The following is a 26,609-nucleotide window of genomic DNA, read 5'->3' as shown; positions in this document are numbered from 1 at the left end:
CCACCACATGTTTCAGAACACTGCCTCGCAAAGGCAACTTGAGCATTTTTTTACACCGAGGGGAAACGCAGTGCTACCCCCGCCACAATTCACCGACCTTCTCTTGCAGCTTTGTCTGCAGCTCGCGGTAGATGGAGGCCCGGTTCTCCTGAGCAGTGTCGAGCTTCTTCTGGATCTTCTCCCGCTTCTCGTCCACGAGGTCCTCCAGCTGCTTTCGCACATCGGCAATGTGCTTGTCCTGCAGCCAGTGGCGACAGCAGTTGCTTTAACAGCACGACAAGCAGACACGACAGAACCGAGGAAGTGCCGGTACTCCCCATCACATCACACTTGTTTTAAATGGCTATGCTTAGATATTACACGCGCAACCACTTGTAGCAAATGTGTTGCAAAAACTGAAGATAGACACGCTTGTATCGTTCATACAAACAGACATGTTTGTACACATAAGAGTGATCACAGTGAGCAGAATGGAAAAGAGCTAGCTGACAAATGCCACCAGTAGGGGCACAATGCCTGTCTGTTGAAGAAAAAAAAAAAGTGAAGAATAGGAGAGAAGATCAGCCAAGTAAAACCAACCAGTACAACATTTATACAGTATTAACGGAAAAGCAACATCCAACTTCTAACATGTTCATACAAGTGTTCTTTAAATGAAGCTGATGTACTTGAATTGAAGCTTCGTTAGTGACAAAGAAAGCAACTCACATGGTTCCTCAGGCGCTCCTGAAGTGCCGAAATCTGAGCTTCACGTGCCTCATTGGCATTCTCGATCTTCTTCTGGATGGTTGCAAGCATCTCCTGCGTCTGAGCATCCAGAGACTTGCGGACCTCTTCCACTCGGCTAACCTGCACATCGGAAAATAAAATTCGCATATTGCAGCGATTCTTCCAGCATCAAATGCATTTCGTGTGACAAGCAGCAGCTCTTCATGGCAGACACTGCCGCGTTATAAAAAAACCCACTCGTTCTATGCAATGTACACACACCGTCGCACAAGCCGCAACCGTGTTGTTTTGGACTCCAAAGACATGCAAGTACTGCTTCTCTCGGAACACACAGCAATTTTGCGAAGTGAAATGCTCTGAAGAGTGCAGTTATGTCACTGACATAGGTTTGTCTTGCAGGTGCCGCAGCTGCTTGCCGACAGTGACGACAAGATGTGCATCACATCATGCTGATGCACTGCGATTGGTCAGATGCACCGCCTTGGCGAAAATCGTCACGAAGTCCAACTCTTGCTGCACCAGTGCACAGGACCAGTCTAACTAGTGTGGCTGAAAGTGCAGACAATTCACAGCATATTGAACGGGCTTTGCAACCTGAGCAGTGCACAAGATCCCGCACCGACTAATACGTTCCACAGCTGTGCAAAAGTGATGGAACTAGAATGTCGCCGCTCCCAACTGCGATTTGGCCACAGGGGTGAAAGGACAAATTAGCTTTCTTTGCCATATGGCGTGGGTGTAGCCGAGGCAGCGGCTCTACAACGACACGATAAGGGAAAGGGGGTATGAATGGAGACAAAGGCAGGTTTGCACATTTATCTGCAGCCTTTCTTTTTTTTAATCTGTGTGAATCAGCACATTTGTTCAACAAACGTGACTGATGACACACAAAAGTTCTGAAATGCAACTATTGTTTCAGCCATACAGCAACCACAGTTGCAGTGCAGTGCTTGTGTTTTTATCATTGACGATTGCATGAACATTTTCATTTTCCAAGTGCACTGCTTCACCAAAACCATGGATCACGATCACTAACTAGTCCGTTAGTGGCGCTGCAGTTAACTTGATAGGTGCTAAAGCATTCAGCCAATTGGGATTCTGTTGCTTTTTCTTCCAATGTGTGGCTGAGGCAACTGCAGCCACGGCCAATCCAGCGCCAACTCAGCCAGGCGGCAATGAAGCGTGAAGTTGGGTTTGCTGTCACTTATTACATTACAGTTCAACAGGTAAATCCCAAAGTGAAACTGATAATTGGACATTTATTATGTAAAGAATGCAGCTATTTATGTGGTCAGATGTATGCAATAGAGAGTCACCGAAGAACTCCAGATTGCAAAAATTTAGACTTGATGGATATTCCGGACTTGATAAATGCGCTGCCAGGGTTTTCATAAAGCTAATGCATTTGTGTTACCTATCTATGGTCAAATTTAGGGCCCAAAGTTCGATTTTCCGGACACGCTACCTGATCATGAAGGCAGTCAGTCATTTTTGATATTCCACTGGCTTGGGAAGGCTTGGCTTCCAGTGGCCCGCTTTATAGCCTCCAAGATTAGGGGGCGCAAGTTACCAATGCAGAGCGCGGGGCCATGGTGGTAGAATATGCGAGGTCGCCAAACGGCGCCGCTTCACCAATTCACCAAACATTACACGACGGTTCTCGAGTTGCCGCCGCTTTGCATAAGGTGGCAGCAGGGGTAGCCTGTGCTCATTTCTCCACTGCGCCGTACTTCCAAGTACGTAGCCAGCGAGCGTCGCGAGCATTGAAACTATTTTTACATCTCTGAATCTGAGAAAAAGCTTCGCGTTGTAGCGCCGTACACAAGAAAGGTCTTGAATAACAGTGAACGATTACCATTCCTTAAAACACTTTTCACATTGATTTATACTTGCAGCAAGACTTCAGACGCTGCGTTTATTCCTTGTTTATTTGATTGTTCTATTTCTTTTGTTTTGCTAGATACAGATTGGTTTCTAGAATTATATGATGACTAATGCATCACTGCCAAATGAATCATGTTTGAAGCTAATGTCTTTTGGATATGTTCACTATCACCTACATGTTTCCTCTTCCTCATTCCAATATTAAAATATCCTTTAATATTAATTAAATACAACTGAAAATGTGGTTGATAAGCACACATTTGCGTTTACATGCTCAGATCACATGGAAACGGTTATGGCTAATTTGCTGCATTACTATGCATTAATCAGTGTGTGGAAGTACGCAAAAAAAAAAAAAACCTTGAAAGAGGAGAACAAGACTGAAGAACTAGGTAGGCTATCAAAACTAGTCTGAACTTAGTGCTCTGCAACAGAAAGCGCAGAAGATTTTGTGTTCACATACTTTCCTGTGCACAGTTGCGCTGTCCACGGTGCATTTATTTAATTGCACACTGCAACCTTGAAAAAGTATTCACTTTCTAGCACAGCATAATTGTGTTCACAAGTTAATTGCCAATAAAATTGTTTTGCTCGTTTGATTTTGCAGTTTTTTTTTTCTGTTCTTAGGGACCTGCACAATAATTAAACAATTGGTGACCACGCAACTGACATTTTGTTACAGTCAGGCGATCATAAATTAACCATGTCCATAAGCCAAATGCTACCCACAATGGCATGAAACATTTTTTACACTGTACATTTGGCAGTAAGAACATTCATGTTTCCAGAAAAATAGACATCCCTGGCCGTCAGCACTTTGTTCAAGTCTTGTCGAGATTACCTGTGCAAATTAGAAATTTTTGACCTCCACAGAGCCTGGCAGACAGTTTTTACAAGCTATTCAAAACATTTTAAAGCCAGAAAAATTTCTATAGTAACAACAGCGCACTTTTTATAGCACAGCAAAAGATTGCGTTTCACGTCTTTGAGCCCATAAAACTCTTTTCGCCACTTGGTGACCACTGTAGAAGCTAGAGAGATGCGGCGACGTACTTTGACACTCGTTTGGCCATCTCTCCTATTCTACCACCCTGGCACACACTATCCTCCGGTGTCAGAGGCTATGCTCTATTTCTGATGCCTGAAGCGCTGTCAATGTCTCACAGCTTGATTTTAGGATATGTTCCCTTATACGTACTCATCTTTAGGGATGCAATCCACTATTCCAAATCTGGTTTTGACACGGTGGACAAGCACCATGTGTAGAGGCAAGAAACAACGCTAGGCAGCTTTCAATGACGAACTAAATCCAGGATTCATTCAAGCACTACCAGCAACATGTGTTGAGCTAAAAAAAAAAAACAACCATTAGAGCTGTGGCGACCTTTAATTGCACACAAACAATAAATGTAGGCAATCAAAAGGCTTGGCGACCAAATGTTTACCGCAGCTCACAATCTACTATGCTGCTAACCAGCATGTATTGAAGTGGCTTGACTTGAATTACATCAACGTTTAGCAACCACATTTGTAGCAACACATGACAAGCTGATCAGCGATTCCATGAATCAAACATTACAAGTTTCCCTGTCACATTTCATTACGAGAGCACAGTACATACAGCGCAATAGTTTTGCATCGGATATCCAAGGGGATGCATGTCTGTTTGATATAGACAATAATTCAATATATACATGAGTAAGACTGTATTCGCTGCATGTTTAGAAGTATTGGAGCTGTTACATCAGGGATGAAATTGGGCAATACAATCAACAGTGAACATCACTGCAACCATGGTTTGCAGATGACACTGTACTGTTCAGTAAAGCTGGAGATGACTTGCAACAAATGATTGAGCTCCTCAGCCAACACAGTGTAAGAGTAGGACTAAAGATTAATAAGCATAAGACAGAGGGTAATCTTTAGAAGCAACAATTTACGATTGGCAGTCAGCCTCTAGAATCTGTGCAGGAGATGCTTACAGAGACCAATTAGTCACTACAAGGACTCGGATCATGAGAAGTCTGCAGAAGAATAAAAACGGGTAGGAGTGCATACGGCAGGATTTCAGTCATGGCTGGCAGCTTACCGGTGTCCTTGAAAAGTGTATAATCATTACATTCTACTGGTGCTAACGTATCAGGCAGAAACTTAAGAGGTTTGTTGCAGCACAATGGCCGATGCAACAAAGTCTACAAAAGTTGCAGAACGACAAGGGAACGACAAGCACAGTTGAGGATGATGAACGATTAGGTGGTGGTTTGAAATTAGCATAGTATGGTGCCAGCTGGCTTAAAACGGGTGTGATTGGAGCTCTCTGGGAGCAGCCTTCTTCCTGGAGATGAAATAGGATGAAACAAAGCATGAGATAAATGTCGAAGTTGTGCAACAGCTTCACAAGAGACCTGGCGAGATATGCTGCTGGGGACACTTTCCGATTAATGCTACTGGTTAAAAGAGGCCCTGCAATGAGCCTGGGAATACTTGAGCAGCACCGACAGCATCACCTCAATGCAACAATTTTGTAGACAAGACACGACATCAAGGAGTGACCCATTGGTTAAAACCATTGGTTAAAAATGCAATGTGAGAATCATGTTTGCACTATATCTGCAAGTACTGCGGGTAAAGCTACAGCATTGCTTTTTGCCACCATTTTAGGTAACCCACAGCTACGGGATAGGTATTAAAACCATGGGAACAACACATCACTTGCTGAGCACTTTGGCACACACGCCAAACCAAGGGCTTCCTGGCAGAAGCTGTTGTAGCCATAGATGTGGTGCCATGGCCTCCGAGATTAGACCACACACCCTCAACCGCAGGGGCCATAGAAACACCACCAACAGGCTGAGCAACTGTGGTGCACAGACTTCCGCTAATGTCCTGGTGCTTTTGGGTTCACAACACGATATCATGGGAGAGTGAAATGTAGCACCTGGAGAGGGGAAAATTTGAGTGGAGGGCAACTAATTTTGCTCGTAGATTGAATGCTCTCTGACCAGCAACTTGAGCTTGTGTGGGGCAATTTTCAGAATTTTCTGTGCTCTGTTCTACGACATCCTGAGAATAGACCTAAGGAGAATGTGGTGACCTGAAAGAAGTGTTGCTAGGCCCTTTTATTGATGCGAGGTGTACTTCGTTGTTGTAGAGCCCCCAGGATTAGCCTATGTCACAAACCACAACAAAACCCTCACACGGACACAATGTGGACTGGTGCCACGATTGCCCATTTACTTGGTCAGCCAGACATTTGTGCAAAGTGTGGCGAGAGGGATCTCACAAGAAAAGCTCCACTAAAATCTTCAAATATGCACAGCTGCCCGCCTGCCACTTACATGTTCGCGTTGCTTCTCCTGAATGGACTTGATGTGTGCCTCGCGATTCTCCTTGAAGGTCTCAATCTTCTTCTCATAGTTTTGCCGAGCGCTCTCCTGGAACTCCTCGGTGAGGCCTTCCTTCTTCTGGTTCACCTCAGCCAGTCGGCTCAGCTTTTCGTTCAGCTGGTTGAGTTTCATCGCCTCCAAGGACTGCGCAGTGGCCACAAAAAGCAATGGAATGCATTGCAGACAAAAGGCGCATGTTTTGTAAGAAAACAAGCAGAGGAAAAACAAGGAGACTAAACAACAATTTAGACACTCTTCATCTGCGCAAAAGTTCACGTTTGAAAGATACAAGTAGATGCACCATGAAACGCTCACAAAAATATGCACACAAGCATTTAGAACAGTAAATACAGATAAGTGCAACACCTTGTTGCAAGATCAGCAACTTTTTCAGCGACACAGTCATTGCCGATGTAACCCATTTCAGGAACTTGCCTGTATAAATTTGCTAGAAGCAAGTACCGCTTTTGTGTTTTTTCACCACCAGGAGACTTCTAACAGAAAGTTACGAGAGCCACAAGCAAAACATACTCGCAAAAGGAATTATTTTTTCATAAAACTGCGCACAACATTAGCGAAATCCCTAAAGGGGCAAAACTTCATTAATTTTAAGAAAAAATTCAGGAGAAGTGGCAAGTATGCGTACACCTGGTGCACAAGGTTTCTTCAGAGCGGGGGACTGCGTAAGAATTCTATTCCAACTCTTCCTTTTCAAACTTCCGACAGTGGTGCAAGCTGCATTTCGCCCATGTTGTTATCACCACAATCGGCCAGTCGTGAGTGGCAAGCGGTAACAGAAAAGACTACCAAAATTTGACCAGACCCAGGCTGCCAGTGAATGGGCACATGTCCTCACCTGGCGCCTTTCCTCGGCCTCCTTGAGCTTCTTTTCAATGTCCTCGGCCGAGATGCTCTTAGGCGGACTAGTGCTGGGCTTACGGAGCGGCAAGTCCATGCAGGGGTCGGCCAGCACCAGGTCGTATTTGAGCCCACCCTTGCTCTGCTCGGTGCAGCGCACCTCTGTCGCTGTAACGCAGCATGCAAGGGATATGCTTTGTCAGGGAAGCACACGTGGCCGTGCATCAGAGAACCAATCTCCAATGTTCCTCGCGGAACGACTGCAAAGCCACAACTTCATCAGCACACTGTATGACCGACCGCTCAAGACACGTTCCCGTAAACTTCGATGCATACACAATATGCGAGATCGACAGAACGTTTCCACACTGCTCGGGCAATTTTAGGAACAGATTCATTAACCATGCAGCTGTTAAAATAAACATAAGGATTGTATCAAAAGAGAATAGCCATTCACAAACGAGGCAAGATGAACTTTTTTTTTTCATGGTGCAACATACAAATGTGTGCAACGTCATCTGGAGCTCCGAAGCATTCAGTGATTTATGGTGTTTAATGTCACAAAGTTAGACTGCAGTTTTAGTGGAGGCCGCAGTGAAGGGCTCCAAATTAATTTCACAGGGTTCCTTAGCATGCATCCAAAGCACAGTACATGAGCACTGTTGCATTTTGAAGCACTTAAAATTAACACTTATGGAAAGGCATAGTTCCAGTGCATGTGCACACAACCAGCTGATCTCTGTTCTCATTTTTCTTAATGAACCACAACTGCATCTCTTGACCGCTGTATCTATTATGCAGAAGTTATGCTCATTTCAATTTTTTACTGTTCTTGCCAGTTTCATTCCACAACCTTGGGTGCTAATTAAAGAGGTAAAGGCCTAATTAAAAATTTTCAGGCCACCAGTCACACAATCAGTGCTACTTCTGCCGGCACAAAATGAGACACTGTACGGACTAGGGCAAGAATTCTAACACACTGTTGCCTCATAACTTGAAGAGTTTACTTTCACTTCATTGGAGAATAGATCAGTTTCTTAATTATTATGTGCACTTCTCTGCAATGCACATTTACCCAACTAATGGCGACAGTGGTCATCATTCAGGTGAGAAATGAAGTGCTAGCTGCACATGCTGGGGCATGTCCTGCGTATGGTTTCATTAAGAAAGCCACACCTACATTTTTCACGTCATAACACAAGCAAACAGTGCTTGTACACCCCATTTGCAAAAAGTGAATATGCTACAATTTGCTTAGCAAACAACCTTAGAGAAAAGCTTGCTTTAAAAGTATGAAAAGGGTAATTCTAAGCCCTGGTCCAGTGCAATTTCAAGTTGATGGCTACACTGTTGTTTGTTCAACTGACATATTTCTGTTCGATAGATCACGTCCAGCAAACACGTCTGCTTTTCGCCAATGCTCATTTTGCGCCTGTAATTATGACTGAATATGGGTCGTTCAAAACTGTGCAGGCAATAATGGTCAAATAAGCACAGAGCCAAAGACACCTCTGACATCACGATACAACACACTACTTGATCCTTTAAATATATTAACTAAAAGCATACAAAGATCAGACTTCAGCAGTGTGCACCTAAAGTGCACTGTTTGTAAAAAGCTCTGCTAAAGAACTTCTAGGCAAACTGTTCACTTAGACCCGTACTTCTTTCTCTGCTGTCAAAGAGCACAATGAGAAGACATTACGCAGGAAGAGCGAACAGGCCCAAACCACCCCTTTTCTTGTGCAAACTTTAATGGTACACTATTACAATGCACAAAGACATCGTGTCTTGACTGCTTTGTTTTGTTGTCATACAACGCTCAACTTAAAACTTTTCACCACTGTCCCAATCACGTTTGCTCATATGACATGGAAGCATGCCAGAGCGTCCGTCGCCCCCAGATCTAACAATGCTCCTCTGTCGCAAGCGTCTGAAGAGCAGACAACCCCGCACAAAAGAAAAAAAAGAAAGAATGCTCCTCGGCAGAGGACCCGGAAGCGTGGCACCCACAACGGCCAGCCCATGGTCCGAAAACCGACCCACCGATGATCACAGACGGGTTCGTGCCCTTTCATACAAGATACGAAAGAAGTACAGCAGGAGGGGCGAAAGGATTGGCAGGGAGAGGGGTGTCTCGGCACCCTCGCCACCATCGATCCAAGTCGACGACCGGGGGCTCGGCGGCGGGCCGGCCCCGTACCCCTGGCTCCCTGTGACTCATCCCGGCGCCGTCGGGACGTCGCCGGCCAGACGGCCGGCGCCAGCGGCAAAGGGAGGCGCGGCAGTAGATGCACCGGGGCGGCACGCGTACGCCGCGCCGGTCGCCGTGTGCACCGCTCTGCACTGCGGCTCGTTAAGATTTGTTTTTTTTTTCCTTCACAAAAAGCAATAGCGGTGGGTTGGGGGGGGGGGAGGGGGGGGGGGCAGACGGAGACACCCCTTGGTGTCCCGAACCCGACTCGATATGGGGTTCTGCGTCACGCTCGTATCGACTGCTGCCGAAAGTGCACCGAAATCGCGACAGTGCTCTCGGCACACCCCGCAGGTGCGCCTTGCCTTGTCCCGTCGTTTTGCGCTAAACAAAGTAATTATGGATTCGCACCAACTAGCCCGGCAACGCATTGTGCTGAAATGCCTTAAAGAGAGGCTTCCCTGGAGTAATATTCGCGCTCAGTATAGAGAGCCGTGCGGAAGCTACCGTATCTGCGTTCCACAACTGCAGCGCGCGAAAGGAAAAAGAAATATGAAAAAGTAAGGAAGGGAACGCTACATAATCACTCGAGCAGTCTTCTTCGCCGGCTCTGAAGGCGATATTCGCGCCGCTACATGTAGCTCAATTAGTGCTGAAGGTAGTACACGCACTGGGTGGCGGCCACAGTGACACGGTTTTGCGGGGCGCGACACGAGAAAACGGCAGTTGCGACGACTAAAGGACAAAGAAACAAAATTCCAGCGCACAATGCAACATCGGGGCTACTTCACAAACTGCGGGGGGGGGGGGGATTGCGCGTTTGAAGAAGTACCACGGACAAATCTAAAGAAACGCAATCTAAACGACGCGCCAACGACGACAACACTTCGTTCGCAAACGTGCAAAAAAGAAAAGAAAAAAAGGGGGGAGGGGCGATATCAAATGCGCACCGGAAGGAGGTGCGATTGTTCGCGACAGACAAGGACAAAAGCAGAAGCAAAGAGATTTGCTTTCGCCAACTCGTCGCGCGCGGTTCCAGCAGCTGTTTTCCTTCCAACCCGCCCCCCGCGCGTGACTCGGGCAACGCAGCGCGACTGTGCGCCCCGCCGTGACCTCAGACAACCGCCGCCGATGACCAACCGCCGCCGCGTCGAAGAAAATGAACCGCACCGGCGCAACAAGCGCGATGTCAATGCCGTAGGCATCACGAGCAAACGACACGCTGCTGCTGTCCCACATAGCAGCGTCTCCCGCGCGGGCGCACGCCGGAAAAAAGCAAAGAAACGGGAGAAACAGCAATGGCGGCGAGGAAGAAGTACGGACGTTACCCGCCAATGTCGAAGGCTCACGAGAGGACTACACTACACTCCTTTGGACATTCTGGAGCTTACACTCTGTTGCACCCTTTGGGGTGTAAATTTGTCCCACAACAATAATCGCCATCTGCCTTGCTTGCGTTTCCTTTCCTGAAAACTCGGTGCTCGCTACTTTCCTGTCGAGAATGCTGCGTCACACTGATAACGCGCGTGCTGTTCGTGACTGGGAAGTACCGGGCTCGCCGCGTTAGAGAAAGGAAACGCGGGCAAGACGGATGACGATTATTGTTGTGGGACAAGATAAGCCCCAAAGGGTGTAATTTTTTTCTAAGAGTGTATCTTGTCCCACAACGATAACCCGTCTTCTGGCTCGCTTGCGTTTCCTTCCTTGAAAGTGGCAAGCGCCGAGTTTTCATGACGAGAACGCCGTGTCACGCTGATAATGCGGCAAGACATGACGATTATTGTTGTGGGACAAGCCCTAAAAGGTGTAAATTATAAAAGTTACCCCACTATAAGTGTCAAATGGTGTAAATCGGTCTGACTCTTAGACCCAGAAAGGGTGTAGAGTTGGTAGTTATCGAACCAATGTACACCCTTATTCGCTTTCAAGGGTGTAAATTGCAGCGGACGCCCGCAAAATAAGAGCAAGCACACAATGTGGTGCGCTGTCGACAGAGTTTTCTGCAAAAGTGACTGAATTCGCAGATGACTTTCTGTGCCAACGAAGGGAAATCTGCGGGGGCAGAGCTTCTACACGTGTTACTGCTCCTAAAGCCCATCTAGCGTAAATCACAGCACTTTTAGCTCCGCGGAACAGGTACTGAAACAGCGTAGCTTCCGCGTGCGATGGTTTCGAATTTGCTGCGCCCAGGGCATCCCTTTCGGGAACGCATGCAGAGGATGTATGCGGGGGCTAGAGGTAAACTGCTTCCCTGTAATTGCACCCCCAGCACGAGGACGACGGACAATACATGCATCTGTCAAAACTTCCGTCCTTCAGCTGCTTCAAACAACGCGACTGCGAGTTGACGCATTCGTAAACATCAGATTTTATTGAAGACTTATGAATTTACAATGATTACGCATGTGGGACGGATACTAATTGTTTTGCCGCGTTGCTTCGGCAGTGTCGAAAATAACACTGCCGCGATACGCGGGACAGAGACCAAGACGGAACAACACGAGCGCCAACTTGTAACAGAGCGTACACACTGGGAGACCTTCGCTTGGTCGAAACACCAGACACGCGCACATAGGGCAACAGAAAAGAAATAGAAATTCCTTGTGCCAGCCGGCGCTCGTCCGTGTTTTCTATAGCGTCCCTTTTCGTTTGCGCCATTCTCCTCAGAGATACTATGGCGACGGCGTCGACACTGGTATAGCAGAGATTATTTTTTAAAATTAAGGATGCACTGCGTTCTCTTCCTAAACGAGCCAAAGGCTGAACTTTCTGGAGTTTCAAGAGCAGTGCCTGAACCGCAAACGGAACAAATGCAAGAAAATACACTCAAATCCACGACGTCCCACTGACCCACCGGCACTGAGATTTCGGTGCGAACTAACAAAGAAAACGCAAAGTTTGGCCTTCAGTCTCTTCCAATCACAACCCGTAACCGTACAATTAACGAAAACAGCTTTGAAATACTCGCAGCATAAGCTTGTCTAGATTTTTTTTTCTTTTCACAGTATTGCTTTACAACGACTGGTGGTTACCAAGCAAGCTCGATACCGTGAAGGGGGTGGGGAGGAGAGTCATGTGAAGCAGTGAACTATCGCACTGAACAATGTAAAGAAAACAAGCTTCGTACTATTGCCGTTTAAGCCTATCCAAATATATCAGGATGTTGGGGAACACGAAACACTTATTCGGAGCGTGTAATGTGCACCCAGCTGGCATTAGTCAGAATCCGATTTTATTCACCCAAGATTCGGGATTGACCCAAGACAAAGCGACGGTGAGTAGCTTTTCGAGTAGCACGTGTGTAGAGATGTGTGCAGAGAGGCGATGTGCCAGGAACGTTTGATGCGATATGCATAAAGACTTGATCACACTCCAAACGTTGTGCTCATTGACGTGGCTGCCTGGTACTGGCCTTAAAGGAAGAAAAAAAAAAAGAACAGCACAATTTGCGCGTGTTACCGTAGGTAAACCTAGAACCGAGTTGAACCAGGGGGACGCCGGATCGTCGCCGCAGTGCCGTACTCACCCATGAGCATGCCAGTTCGGCGAGGAGGCCGCGTCCTCACCAGCGGCTTCAGAATCATTGGCTGACTCTTGTTGCGGTCTTAGCGAGCAGCGATGAGGGAAAGAGAGAGAGAGAGAGACCGGAGACAGGGGCACTCAAAACACGGCACCAAGGAGCACGCCACGAGGTCAGACATCAAACAGAGGGGCAGCACACACGAGCAGCGCACGGTGACGCGATTGAACATTACGTACGCGTCACGGAAGACGCTTCCTGCACTGCAGGTTATAAGCTTCGCTCGCGTGAACTCGACGCGAGCGGGTCGAGTCAGAAGTCGAGCTGACCCTGCCCCGACGCGACCGCGTTTTACGTGCATCTTGGCAAGCGAGTTAAGCAAACGTTGGATTGACAGAAATCGCCTGGAAGCTCGTTCGGAGAAACACGCTAGCGTTGACGCAAACTCAACGCTGCTTGACGGGGTTCATGTAAACGTAGCTAGAGTAGCGAGGCAGCGCTAAGCTTCTGATTGGGAGCTTCCGCTCTGCAATGAACGTCGACAATTGCGGTTTTCAAAAGGACGCAGCACCCGAATAGACCGTTTACGCGGCGCTCCGACAAAAAAACATGAACACGAATTGCAGTGATGCTCGTGCGTATTAACATAATCTAGCCAGGAGTGCAATGCGAGCACATGCTCTGGAATAACTGCTGCTCGTTGCTGCAACGTCATGTCTAGATTTTTTTTTTTTTATCGAGCCGGTATGATCAAGGATTACGTGGAGGGCGCTTGTTATGGTTTACTGAGCAGACAAAGGTTAGGTACTCAGTCTGGTCGGACAAACGTGGGCTCTGTGGATGCTCCCGGAATAACTGCCGATCCTTGTCGGAAAAAAAAAAAAAAAATCGGCGCTGTGTATATTTGCATGTCCGTACAACAGATAATTGCGTGCACCGCACTCGTGACGGGTTTAATAAGCAGACCAAAAATGAAGACACCCATTAACTGCAGAAGCATATCCGACCCTTAGGCAGCGCTGCGCTCAACAACAGCTTCCTGGGAATGAGTAGAGTAAAACTTCTGCAACGCCAATACATTTCTTCCACGGGATATTACGGCACATTACGCGAGTGCTTCGAAGACGTTACGCAACACATGCACACGTGGTCAGTTAACAGGGAACACTAGTAATCAGAGGAGCAATAACACTGCAAGAACAGCCGACGAAAGGCGCAGGCTGAGTTCAAGGTCATCGTGCAATGGTGGGTACGGAGGCCTTGCACAGCACACACGCAAAGGAGGGCCCCACAAAAAGAAAGCAAGCGACCCCTCACAGTAACGACAAAAAAGCGTGCACGGCCGGCTCCGGGTTGTGTGTGTGCGCAGACGTGAAAGAGAGGAAGGAAAGCGAGGGAGGTTGGGGGGCGAGGGGGAATCAATACATTCGATTGTCCAAAGCCTCGCTCGGCCCGTCGCCTCGTGGGAGCGCCACAATGGATAGGTATACGCCGGTGCGCAGCGGACCTGTACTGTAGAAGCAGCGGCAAGGGCAGCGTACACGCCCGCGGCATTTGGCAACTCCGGGTCGGGGGGAACCCACGTCACGGCCCGATCCATACCGCCGACACAAAGGTCCCGCGCACTAGAGTAGCGATGAATCCCGTACGTTTGGTGCGGCGCGGCCGTGAACGGAAACGGCGCAAGGTGACGTTTCCGTCCGGCGAGACTTAAATGGGGCTCTCTACGAAGGAACTGTACGCGATCTTGGATTGTAGCGCGAAGTGACACGGACACAGACTGTCTGCTTCCAGCAGGACGCGAAGCAGACGTCTGCTTTGCGTCCTGTCTGCTGCTAGTCTGTGTCCGTGTCACTTGGCGCTACAATCCAAGATCAAGCTACCGTACCAACTCGCCTAACTTTGTATCCTTTTGAACTGTACAGGGCTAGCGACATGCAGCACGGTGGGCGGGGGGGGGGGGGGGGGGGTCAAATGTTACTTTGAAACAAAACTGCGGGATCAGAGATAAAGCAACGCCGAGCTCTCGAGCAACCTGCGATCGCAGCCATTCGAAACCGTACAACGGGTGTTTTAATCTTTAGCGTGCCCGCAAACGTATTACCCTTTGCGGAGCACCGGGAGACGTAAACGCGAGTTACCTAAAGCGTTTAGAGTTAGCGGGTTGGTGGTGCCACCTGGTGGGGGCAAATGTTCGCGCAGATGGGAGACGGGGCTATTGTTGCCTTACGCGTCCGGGAATTCAGTTGACATCCGATATTCTGGTTGACATAGTGAAGGAGAATGGAGCAGGGCAGACCGCTTAATGCGTAGGGAAGATGAGAGGTTAGGGAATGGGTGCCAAGGCAAAGCGTAGTCAGGGACGGCAGAGAAATGGGCCGTGCAGTGAAGTTAATAGATCTGCAGATCGAGAGGGGGGAGGCAGCCGAGGCAAGACGAGGGAAATTGGAGATTGCAGGACAGAGACTGTCCTGAAGTACATGAATAAGCTGATGATGGCGAAACCAGGAGTATTATACATGCCCAGAGCAAAAAGGCAAGCAAAGCTTCTGTTTCGAGAAGGAAGACCCTCCCCGACGGATGCACAAACCCCCGTTACAAACTCGAAAACAAAATAAGGCCGCCCTGTTTTCCGGCGGCCTTAAGCCCGACACACACAACACACGCAGGCACACAGCTAAAGCACGAACGGGCAGACGTCTCGCGCACCAGGTGACGTTTCTTTTTTTTCCACGTCTAAAGTGCACAGCCGTTCAGACAAGCTCGGTAGCGGGTCTGGAAAAACCGGCCAGGGCGTACGACGGCGAAGACATTTCGCGTGGGCGACCAAGGGTGCAACTGGGAGGGAGGAGCTGGAAACATGCTTTGCGCGGCCATTACAGCATCGTAAGGGGGTGAAGTGAGAAAGAAAACGTCTGATCTCTTGGAGAAAAAAGCCAAAAAGGAGGTCGTTCACACTGAAAGGACCGGCGCGAAGGCCCTTCTCCTCCCACGGCTCTACATAAACGACTGCGCTATGGCCGCCCCACCGCTGGACGTCGTCTACGGCGGCGGCGACGTCGAACGCTCCCACACGGGTGGGCGAACGAACGACTTCGTGCTTTTCTTTTGTGTCAAGGCTACTTCCGAGACGGGAACACGCCGAACGTCGTCTGGTCGCCCTACTCGAGTTACTACACTGCAAATGACGATTCGTGCGTTAAGCTCCGTACCACCGTGAGAATATCGGCGCGTTTCCTATTATACGCTTCGTGAATAATCTCCGCACCTCACACGATGCATTACGTATGCACGAAGGGCAGCTCCCGGCGTTCGCACTACAGAACGAACGCCGTCGCCTAACCTGGCTCACCAATTCTCTTCTTGCCGCCTGCCAGTCCCTCTGCAGAAAATTCGAACAAAGCCCACTGCAAAAGAGGCTCGCTTGACTGCAATAACGTTGGCGCGATAGAGAACAACCGGGCGCCATTCGTCCCCAACTTCTCGGCAAAGTGCAAAATGTTACAGAAATCACGAGAATTTACGACTAATGCGTAAGCATTCTTCGGCTCGGCTGATACTTCGCTTTCGCTTACTCCTGTTTCTAGCTTATGCATGCCTACCCATCGCTTTTTCCGAAGCAAAGGAATCGCAGAACTTCTGTAGTATTTTTTGTTGTTGATTATGCCTAACCTGCTTAGACCACATCGTAACGTTCCAAGCACAATCCCATTCCATGCAATCCCGGGGATTATAAGCTTCCTTCGTAATCTACGTTTTTGAGGTGGTGCAGTGGTACCGTACATCTCTAGCCTATGCACGTTAACTGCAGGTTCGACTCCCAATGTGCAATTTTTTTTCATTTGAGAGTATCAGAAACCTAAATATCCCACTTCACTGATTTCTTTCGAACTAGGCACGCTTAATGTCGGAGTCAGCTCTAGTTCAGCTATGGAGGTGGCAGCGCTAGCTTTTCCCGTTGACTGCTGCAAATAAATCTTACGAACCTAAAAATAGAGACAATGATCCGCTTCTGAACGCCTACTTATCTTGCTATTGATTATCTCGTAGTTCCTGCCTCTGTTCTCGTTCCTTCTGCCGACTATGATTTTTACGAATATGTTTTATACTTCTTTATGGCATCAAATGACTATGTCAAGGCAACGTGACCACCTTTTTTTTTTTTCATCGACTAAAGCTACTAATCATCTACAGTTCCACTATTATAAAGTTTACATGCCTTAACTTGACCAATAACGCATTCGTTCCTCAGTTACAAGGCGTCACGGGACAGACACGGGTTTCTCCAGGGCACTTCGCCAAAGAATGCTTACGCATTAAAACGGGAGTGCGAAACTCTGTAGGTTGCAATAAAGTTGGCACCGGGTCTACAGCGGTCTAGGGGCGGGCACGCACGATAAGATGTCGGGGACGTCTGTTTGCCCAACGTGAGCTCCAAATCCACGGCCAAGTGCGTAAGGCTAACATGAGAACGACGCAAATTTGGCGAAAGAACGCAGGTGTTGTTTGTGGCTACCTGCGTAGAAGCCCTTGCGGCCTCGACCTGAAAACGAGCTACGAATTTCATCACACACGGGAGTCGGTGCGAACCTACCGCTAATCGGCAACTGATGGCTCAGACTACGCCACTGCACTACACAGGCGCGTGGAAAGGTTACCGCGCCGTCTGCCAGAAGACATTTTCTGCAAAGCCGGGCGACTGGGCAACTTGACTGTACAGTGCTACCTGGCGCGGTGCGATTCTATACAGACTGACTGCGACTGTCGGGAGCAAAAAAATAACGCCGTGTGTGGTGCAGCTAGTTTTAGCGCTGCCGAGTTTTTGCACTCTAAGCGTAGTCCTCCGTTTTGCCGGTTGGTACGATTTTTTTTTAACCGTACAAGGTGCTTTCCCTCCCGTACGCTACGACGGCGCGGATAAGAACCTCCGCTAGTGCCCTTTTTTTTCTCTCTCTCGACCGAAAACATCGGATTAGTTTGTCGTCGTCTGCTCCACCAAAATAAGCACCTTGCGCGGCTAATTATCATTTATTTCCGGCGCTACATAATGAATGATCCGCTCATAGATCCGCAAAACGAAGCGCACAGGCTCAACGAAGAAACGGCAAAGGACAAGCATGCGAAGCACACCAACGCAAGAAGTGCCACGCCCAGACGATGCCGGTTCCAGACGGAGGGGAGGATGGGCAATCCCGGCATGCGCCTCTTCCTTTTAAGGAAGAGAGGACCGCTAAGGAGCAACTGACAAGAAACACACATGCCAAAGCTTGAAGCGAGCAGACGGGGGCGCACCAAAAATAAATAAAAAATAACAACATGCCAGGCCTCGCAGGCACACCGCAGAGGCAAGGGCTCAGATCAAGGGCACTCAATACACAGGCGCCTCGAAACGATGGCGCACACACACACAAAAATAGCGAAATAAACCCAGAAAAAAAAGGAGGTTGCCCGGTGTATGACTCACCGAGAGTGGGTGCACTCCTGCACGTGTTACAGAAGCAGCGCAGCAGAGCCTCCTTCACGAGCTCGCTGACAATAGTCGTCGGGGAACCGAAGATCACCATCGCGAAGCCGTTCGCTAGGAGCTTTTGGCGATCGTCGCGAGTTTTGTTGCGAGACTTTCTAAAAGGCGCGAGCGGCGGCGGCGACCAGCAGCGTCTAACGACTATGCGTCGAACAACAAAGCTTCGACGAGAGCTTGGATATGGTCGCTTGCTGCGAGGGAGAAGTCGTGGTCGTAAATTTTGGGGGGGAACCAGAGCGATAGCGCGAGCGGCTGCAGTACAGAAAGGTAACGGGAATCGGCTACACTGCACGAACCGCCGAGAACTGAACTTCGAGGACGGGGTCTCTAAAGCCTTCTTTCCTTACGAAGAACTGCACAAATGGAGATGCGCTGGAGCTAGTAGCAGATCGGAGCGCCTAAGAACTGTGGGCTGAAAAAGGTAACACCGAGCAGCTTGGTTACGCCAAGGCAAGCAAAAAAGGCTCCCTTCGGATAACGCACGATCAGCTACAAACCGCGCCCGTGTCTATCACCGCCGCGTCGTCTTCTGGCAATCCCCAATCAGCGACGACCACACGGCAGGCGCTTCTTCCCTCAACGGATCCCGGCGCGACGCTGGCTTCGCGGGGAAAGGGAGGAACGGCGCCGAGGGAAAAGCGAAAGGGGGCAGTCGGGATTGGGGAATAACGGGCGGCAGGCGAGCCGACGCCGCCTGGCGGGCGGACACGGCACTAGCACAGAGCGCCGCACCCGGAGGCAAGCCGCGGGGCGCTTTCGAAGAACAAGACTAATCCCGAGCGGGCCAAGGAAAGGCTTCGTTACGAAATCACGAGTGAAACACGGACAAGGGTTGGCAAACATCTGAGAGCGCAACCGAAAAAAAAAATATCGTGAAGTGGTCAGCCTAACCGTACAGTAAATTGCACCACCGCGAACGAAATATAAAAAAATCGGGGTCAATTTAACCTACCGCTAATTGTCGAAGTAATCATAGCAGGCTTATAAGCTTGAGTGTGTGTGTGCGTACAATGACGTCATATCCAACTGATACAGTGGAAACTACTGGAGTGGAATCTACATACTGGAGAGAAGCTTTTGTAATGCGGTTATTTAGGTTCTAAAAAAACAGTTCCATCTTGTGCCCTACACTTTACAACGTGGCGATTACTGGGCTCTCGGCAAAGCATGTCTGCGGCTAAGTTCTTGCGACGCACGGGAGACGTCTCGACAGCTGCGCGCATGCTTCACGGGCCCAGCTTGCACGCTCAATTAATCAAAGTGATGCGCCTCAACCTCGCATGTCACAAACTTGCGATTTCGTGCACACTGCGAGCTTTGCGTCGTGCGTTATTGCGACGTCTGCTCGGCGATACGCCGAGCAGACGACACGGATGCGCACATCTTCGAGGCATTTCGCCCTTCCTATTGGCTAAGGAGTACCGCAGCTTCGGCAGTGCTGCAAGGAACTAGCGAGCGACTTCTCCGGCCAGCACAACTGCGTCGGGGATGTCAGCATCGGAGCACAGGCGATCCGTGTCAAATTTGACGCCGTTCGTTGTGTCTTGCGTCGTCCACCGGCGAATGTGGACGCATGGATACCGCGCGGCCGTCGCCTTTGTCATGCGATCTTCGGAGTATCCGTGTTCGCGTCTGCCGAATAGCCAGCCGAGCGGAATCGGCAAGGACCGAGCGGTCGGCAACGAGGCACGAACGGAACAATGCAAGTTCGAGCGAGTAGGCCGAAGAACTTGCAACGAGTGTACCAGTAACACCAAGCGTTGTTCCTTTTCTAACCAAAACCGTTTCCCAGATTATCCGACAGGCGCGTGTGGGACCTATTTTCGCTAAAGACCAGTCGATTGATTCCTCGTTTCTACCCTCACAATAACTCAACTGTATCCCCTTTAACCACTCACTTCTCGCATCAGGCGGCACGGCAAGTCAGCCTCAACGCCTGAGGTTACGAGTGACGTGAGCAGTCATCGGCAGGTGCCACTCTTACGGCAGGGCACTTGGTCTCGTTTCGCTTACGTATCACAAATCTTTTTTAAGTCTTAAGTTATCGGGTATAACGTCCGAAAACCGCACAATCAAGTTATAAAGGTAGTGGAGAGGCCTCCAGATTGGCTTTGACCCACTAGGTTTTCTTTAGCGCGCACCTAACTATAAAGTGCAGGGGTGGTGTGTTTCAGTTCTTTTTTCAATTCGCCCTTGCATCGACTTTCGCGCGCCGTGGACGGAGACCGAACCCCCGACCTCGTACTCGGCAGCACAGCGCTCAAGTCCTATCATACCAGCCTCTCACCCAACAAATCACTCAGCTCGGCCACAGTAAAGAAAAAAAAAAGTTTGTAAAATAGTTTACGGGCATTAATATTCGCACAGCGCCACGCGATACAAACAACGCGCAGGTCTGCGCGAGCTTCGGTCGGGCGAGGGTTCCTTCGTTATCCCAATGGTTCCATTCACCCCAGCAGCGGGGGAGGGGGGGGGGGCGTCGCCGCCAACCGCGAAAGCGATGGGACAACATAACACACGCCCGAGGCGCCGCGGCGCTCCAAGCAGCCCGGGGCTATAACAGCGCAGAGGGCGATCCTAATTAACCTAACGACGATGGGCCCAGGAGAGGAGAGGCACAGCACGCAGGCTCCCCCCATCCACCAACAAAACCCAACCAACCAACCGATCGGGTGCCCATCTGGATTTCGTAACCGCTACACGGAATCGACTTTCCATTCCCCCCCCCCTCCCCCACAACCCTCGCCACTTCGGCCAACGGCCGCACATCCCGTCAATGCGCGCTCAAATGTGGCGGCATATATCGCAGGCGCGTCAGACGTACGTCAAATTATGTGCAGTGCGCAGAGAGCTCGTTAAGCGCCATCTTTTCATATGCGCGAGAGCATGCGACCGACGCGCCTCAGCGGCGCGCGCGGGAAAACGAGGCTACAAATACGAAAGTACTTACATGACGAGGGGTGCCCGCCTGTGCTGAAAGATTATTGACCATAATAAAAAAACGCCAACTTGAGCAACCACTTTTCGTTACAAAGAGCGCTTTCACTATAACGGAGACTTGTATATCACACAACGGAGCCATTTTCCCTCCCTCACCCTACATAAGCGGTACAGGCGGTGCCAGTTTACCAGTGTATTACTAATATCAATGAAAGAATTAGTACACTGCCGTGAAAACACAGGAGTCCCCCATAGCTAAACGCTGACGTGGGACTTCGTAACCGGTTAAATTAACTGGTAATGCGGAGCTTAAGCTCTAGAAGTTAATGAAAATAATTTTCTTTTTCAATCAAACCCAGTTCTTCAATCAACACATGTGACGTGCCAAGGAAATACCACGTCGCACTTGATCAACCCCAGCGACGGCTTCCCAAGAGTAACGGATACCAATCTCGTCACGCTTTTTAACCGTACTGCGGGCGGCCCAAAACAACCGCTGACACGTCAAGGCCGCCATTCGTTTTTTTTTTTTAATACCCTGTATGCTAACTAATTCCGCGACTACTTCGCTGCAAGAAGAAACCGAGCTCGGTAGCAGCTTCCGCAGTAGTGCACACAACTAACGACAATAAAGCAACATAGCGATAAGCTCAAGATAGCGCCTTCCGTTTGCCGTTCCTACTCCAGTGCGCGAAATTAGCGTGCACTAGGGCAAACAGGAGAGTCGAGGAAAAACAAGTACACCTTCCATCATTGCTGTACTGGCTGCCGAAATTTCGCGGCAAATGCTAAGTGTATTCTCAAGTTACACCAGGTGCCACTTAAAAATATAAAATACAACTTACCAATTAAAATGGGCATGAGGCCTACAGACACTTAAACCAAGCTAGGACACGGGGAGGAACAGGAGGAATTAGCATGGGGAAGTACGCCTATTAGTGAATAAAAAAGAAAAAAAAAGTGAAGTGCAAGAAAGCTGAAACAATCTTCGCAATATTTTCGAACTGTTATCAACACGAAGCTTGCGCGAATTTTACTTTTAATCCCAATTAATTCTACATCATAATTAAATGTTAATTCCCCCTAGACTTTCATTAACTTTACTGTCTGTTGGCCTCATGGTTGCTAAAATTCAATATCCTCGATTGAGTGCTTCATTGTGAATTGCAATGCTCGAATCAGTGTTGAGCTGCCAATGCAGTGGAGTGGTTTTTATTTAAAAGGCAATTTTCGCTCTACAAAGCCATTTTTCCAAGTGAATCACTTCCCCGCACAGAAAAGTTAAAAGGGCAATTTTTTTTACCGACAGAAGGTTAATAGCACACAGACGAAGCAGCTGAGAAGTTAATATAAACTTGTAAATGTTTTACAAAACCATACCTCAGCAAGACAGTAATATCCATGAAGCTCACACAGGAACATAAAATATAAAGGGACTTTCCAGGGCATGAAATATCGCCAATCACTTCACAGCCTATGTAAGCCTTTTGTTCAATTTGCATATGATACGAGTGTTACTGTTGTACAACAGTTTATATTATCAAAACAGAAAATGAGGACTTTTTTTTTGTATTTACGTAACTTCACCTGCATGGTCTTTTTGATCGCAGCAAATCCTAAATAAAGCTACAACTGACTCATGCCTCAGTTAAATTTTCAAGCCATTCAAAACACCATCATTACTTTGCCATACGGAGATGATGACTAGAAGAGAAAAGAGAGCCGAGCTACCATTTTTCAAACTTCACGCTGAAAACCCTGCACCACTAGTATGTCAGCGCGAGGTCCGAAACTTCCGAAGCACCTTTTTTTGTTTTGCACAGTTAGGCCGTTGTACTGTGAAAGTTTGCAAAACTTGCCAAGTTCTGTCTTTGTGTACTTTATAGTGTCGTCCTCTACTGATCAACCGGACACTTACAAAATCCACAACCTCGTGGCAAGCTGTTACAGGACCGTCCAAGGTGGCATCGTAACCCGTTTCATTTCTACGTCTTTATGGCCTAGCAAGGCTTCTCTCATGGCAAGCATGGCTTTTCATTGGTCAACCTACTGCTTGTTCTTTTGAGTGCCACTTCAACCTCCACCAGCTCGACATTCTGGTTGGCTTCACAACATTCTATAGTTGGTGAGAAGTCAGCAATGCAGTGGCGAATGCCCGGAAAATTAAAATCATGAAGCCAACAGACAATGAAACCAAAGATAGCATGGCGAACATTACCTGCAGTTTCAATTGAAGTGAAAAAGGGCATCCGTCCCCATGGACAAGAATGGTGCTGACTAACACTCCGGGAACCAAATTGTGTAAACATGCACAAACACCCAAGCAAGTCGATGGGAGAACAGCAGCCGCCTGTAGGTCAATTAACTAAGCATCGTACATGTAATGCAGAAGATGCAAGCTCAACACCCACAGGCAACAAGTCAATTTCGTTTCATTTGCCCTTACCTTATATTTCCAGATGCCAATTATAATGACAGGCAATTTCTCCTATCCTTTCCTTGGCTTCACTGTCTATCGGCTTCATGCGAGTGTCCAAAAAAAATAATCCGGGCCCCTCTGTCCCCTCTTTTCATTCAAAGCACATACACGAGACAGCCAATGACATCTACAGACGCTACCTTCTCTTTCCTCATTCTCTGCGACCTAGATTGGCCTTGCGAAGTCCCCGTTATGTAAAGCTGCTTTTACCAAGCTTGAAGTTTGCTTAGAAATAAAAGATAAAGAAATGGTGATGCTGCTGTGCAACGCAGCAACATAGTTCAATGTACTGAAAACAAAATTGTTCCCTCCGAAGCTTCTCAGTCCTCGTGGAATCATGGTATGTTACGCCATCAGGACTCGAGCAAATGAAAACTAGAGTGCACACCAGGATGCAGCTCGATGTCCAGGCTCAGCTAATGCTGTCAGCAAGTCATATAAGTGCACTGCATGTCCACATTCTAATGCTTTATTTTCAAAATAGCTTTTCTATAATCTTATCTAAATTACACAGCAAGCATCAGCACAAATAATGCGGGGTACAGTCCACTCTTGAAGGAAACACCTATCAAGTAATAATGCCAATATAGCTGAAAAGCTACATTATAGAAACAATTTCTAGGGCATATTGGCCAGACATCTACGCACTAAAACATATGCATGCTCTTGGGTCATAACTCAACAGTAATTGGATGCGAAATGCTAACTAGATTCTCTCTTTAAAAGTAGACCGTACATTAGACACTCAAAAGGAAATTCCATTTCCTATTAGAGGTATGGATGCCATTTAATTGTCACCTAGATCGCCCCCCACTCGAGCCAATGGAAAAAGGACATTGCCTGAAACTCTTCCGCGGTATCACTTCAAAACACCGAAGGTATGATACAGGAACTACCGACCACGACAAAAAGAAATGGATGACGCATGTTTTCAAGCCACAGATAACAGCGGGCGCACTGTAACAGTTGCTACGCAGAAGCCAAAGCGCAGATGCTGCACATCTGCTCGACAACTGCACAAATAAATGCAGCGAGCGAATGTGCTGGCTATATAAACACGGCACGTGACTGATTCGGAAGATGCGCCCGATGATGACGTAAACTGAGCTGCGCCCGTACGACAGGACAAAGGCTCGCTCAGACGAACCCTCGAGAGACCTGCCACTAAATCTACTGCGAAAGGAACGAAAAAAATAAAAAGCGGTTGCGCCAAATGACGGTTGCATCGTTGATGTCAGAGGTGTTGCACAAGGCGTTCGTCCCAAGAATGCGCAAGGTTACGAGAGAAAGTAAATAATAAAAAAAAGAAGCATGTGGTAAGCTCACGTTCCGAATCGCCGCCTGCGCCAACAGCTTTGACATCTGAAACAAAAGAACACGATTATGAGAACAAAGCGGGTGGCAATAAAGCACAGAAACGGAAAAAAACACTAGACATGCGTCGAGTCCCTAACGGACGGCTCGATACTCGTCTAGGGTCAGATAAAGAGCGAAAGCTTTTCGAGTGTCGTTACAAATACTTGTGCAACAATGCAGCAAGCACGCGACTGGAGAAATGAACGAATAAACGCTCCGACGCCTTTGTTAAAGCTTTAAGAAGTATCGCTTCTAGAAAGAAAGAGTGGAAAGTCCTCCCGCCAGAAAAGCTTCAGGCCGCCACTCCCTCAGCAGTTGATCTCATCTTCGCACGCACAAAAACAATTTCGCGGCGCTTAAATTTAACTGCATCTACGTATGCTCAACCGGTCGACATAACAAGCCACTAAGCTTGCTTATTAAACGATCGCGTTCAGATGACATTCGAATATCCATGCGCAGCTGCTACAAATAATGCACTGTAGCACTTCGGAAACAAAGCGTTTTGTAGTAGGCTTAGGAAGCGCTCGCACAATTCGCTCGTCGGCGGACAAAGCAAGACTGACACGACTGGCGAGAACGGTGAAATGCTGAAACCTCACCTGCGTTCTCCATTGGAAGTGTTTGCTCTACCGCACGGAAGAAATACTGAGGAAACGCACGAAAGGCGAGAACGCTTGGCAGTTGACAATGTTTTTATACGAGCCGCCTCGCACCTCGTCACTGGCGTCTATGACAGTTGTCGGGACACGCGATTGGACGAAGGGAGCGGCACGGCAGCGCCACCTGGTGGAGTTTATTCAGTTTCAGTTTCGGTACCGAGATGGAAGAGAAGTGCGGCTTATGAGCGAATAGAATTACTTTCGCAGTTGGTTCTGGCAAAGCAAACGAGGAAATCTGAGCAAATGCTACAGCTACTGCTGGGGAAAATTTTAGTTAAGTAGCTTGCGCAGTGAAAATTGAACATACATAGAAGGATAGTCGCAACCAGGACAAGCTGCGAGGTGGAATATTGTCCCACTCAGGAGCGAGGCGAAGGCATAATCACAATAATATAGCATATCATGGGTCGTAAAAATATACGATTGTACTACTAAACGGTGCTGTCAATGGTTAGCTGAAGCAGTGGTCGAGGTTCCTGCCAATATAAAATTCCTCGACAATTCTTCTAATAAAATAATTGAATGCAACCACAGTGCCAGGCTTTTCTCGTCGTCACAACACGAGGTGGCCAACGCGCTGCTATGCTATCCGAGATCAATTACGCAAGCAAACGACTCTGGTGAATCAGAAACCGAGCACCCATCTCACATGCAAGAAATGGTCCTTCGCGTTTTTGTGTTCCAGACGATCTCGAATGCATACGTCGCGTGGTGCCGTTGACGCGCCTGTGGAGTCCACATCACACCTATCGGCGCGGGCTCACTCAGAGCAACAAAAGCCAATCTCGGAGGCTATGCTTTTGTACACTGCCGGCGCCCAAACAACGTCGGGGGCACCACGTTTTTGTACACCCGTGTTACCGTAGGGTATGCACAAACTACATGCCCATTACCACTGCAATATGAATGCGACTTGGGATTTCATAGCGGATACATATCAATGTATCCGCTATGAAGCGCGCACACACACACACACACACACACACACACACACACACACACACACACACACACACACACACACACACACACACACACACACACACACACACACACACACACACACACACACACACA

At 48.3% G+C, this 26,609-nt stretch overlaps 1 protein-coding gene across 3 annotated transcripts in view; it reads right to left on the bottom strand.

Annotated features, from left to right (window-relative positions):
* Positions 1-25,618, bottom strand: part of LOC139060831 (stathmin-1-A-like) — a 32,348-nt gene extending 6,730 nt beyond the window's left edge. Inside the window, exons 1-6 of one of the 3 annotated variants that reach the window (XM_070540057.1) lie at positions 25,473-25,618; positions 24,841-24,876; positions 6,856-7,025; positions 5,952-6,143; positions 709-849; positions 98-238 (exon numbers count right to left, since the gene is read on the bottom strand). In XM_070540057.1, the coding sequence (XP_070396158.1) occupies positions 98-238; positions 709-849; positions 5,952-6,143; positions 6,856-7,025; positions 24,841-24,876; positions 25,473-25,485 (693 nt within the window). In that variant the 5' untranslated portion in view covers positions 25,486-25,618. Of the gene's footprint in view, positions 1-97; positions 239-708; positions 850-5,951; positions 6,144-6,855; positions 7,026-12,577; positions 12,656-18,035; positions 18,151-21,045; positions 21,063-24,840; positions 24,877-25,472 lie in introns of those variants that run through there. The other 2 variants (XM_070540056.1, XM_070540055.1) reach the window with 2 other exon arrangements.
* Between the last annotated feature and the right edge of the window lie 991 nt (positions 25,619-26,609).

The sequence above is a fragment of the Dermacentor albipictus genome, chromosome 6 (genome assembly GCF_038994185.2).
Source record: "Dermacentor albipictus isolate Rhodes 1998 colony chromosome 6, USDA_Dalb.pri_finalv2, whole genome shotgun sequence".
Classification (NCBI taxonomy): Eukaryota; Metazoa; Arthropoda; class Arachnida; order Ixodida; family Ixodidae; genus Dermacentor; species Dermacentor albipictus.
This window is presented reverse-complemented; position numbering and strand designations above follow the sequence as displayed.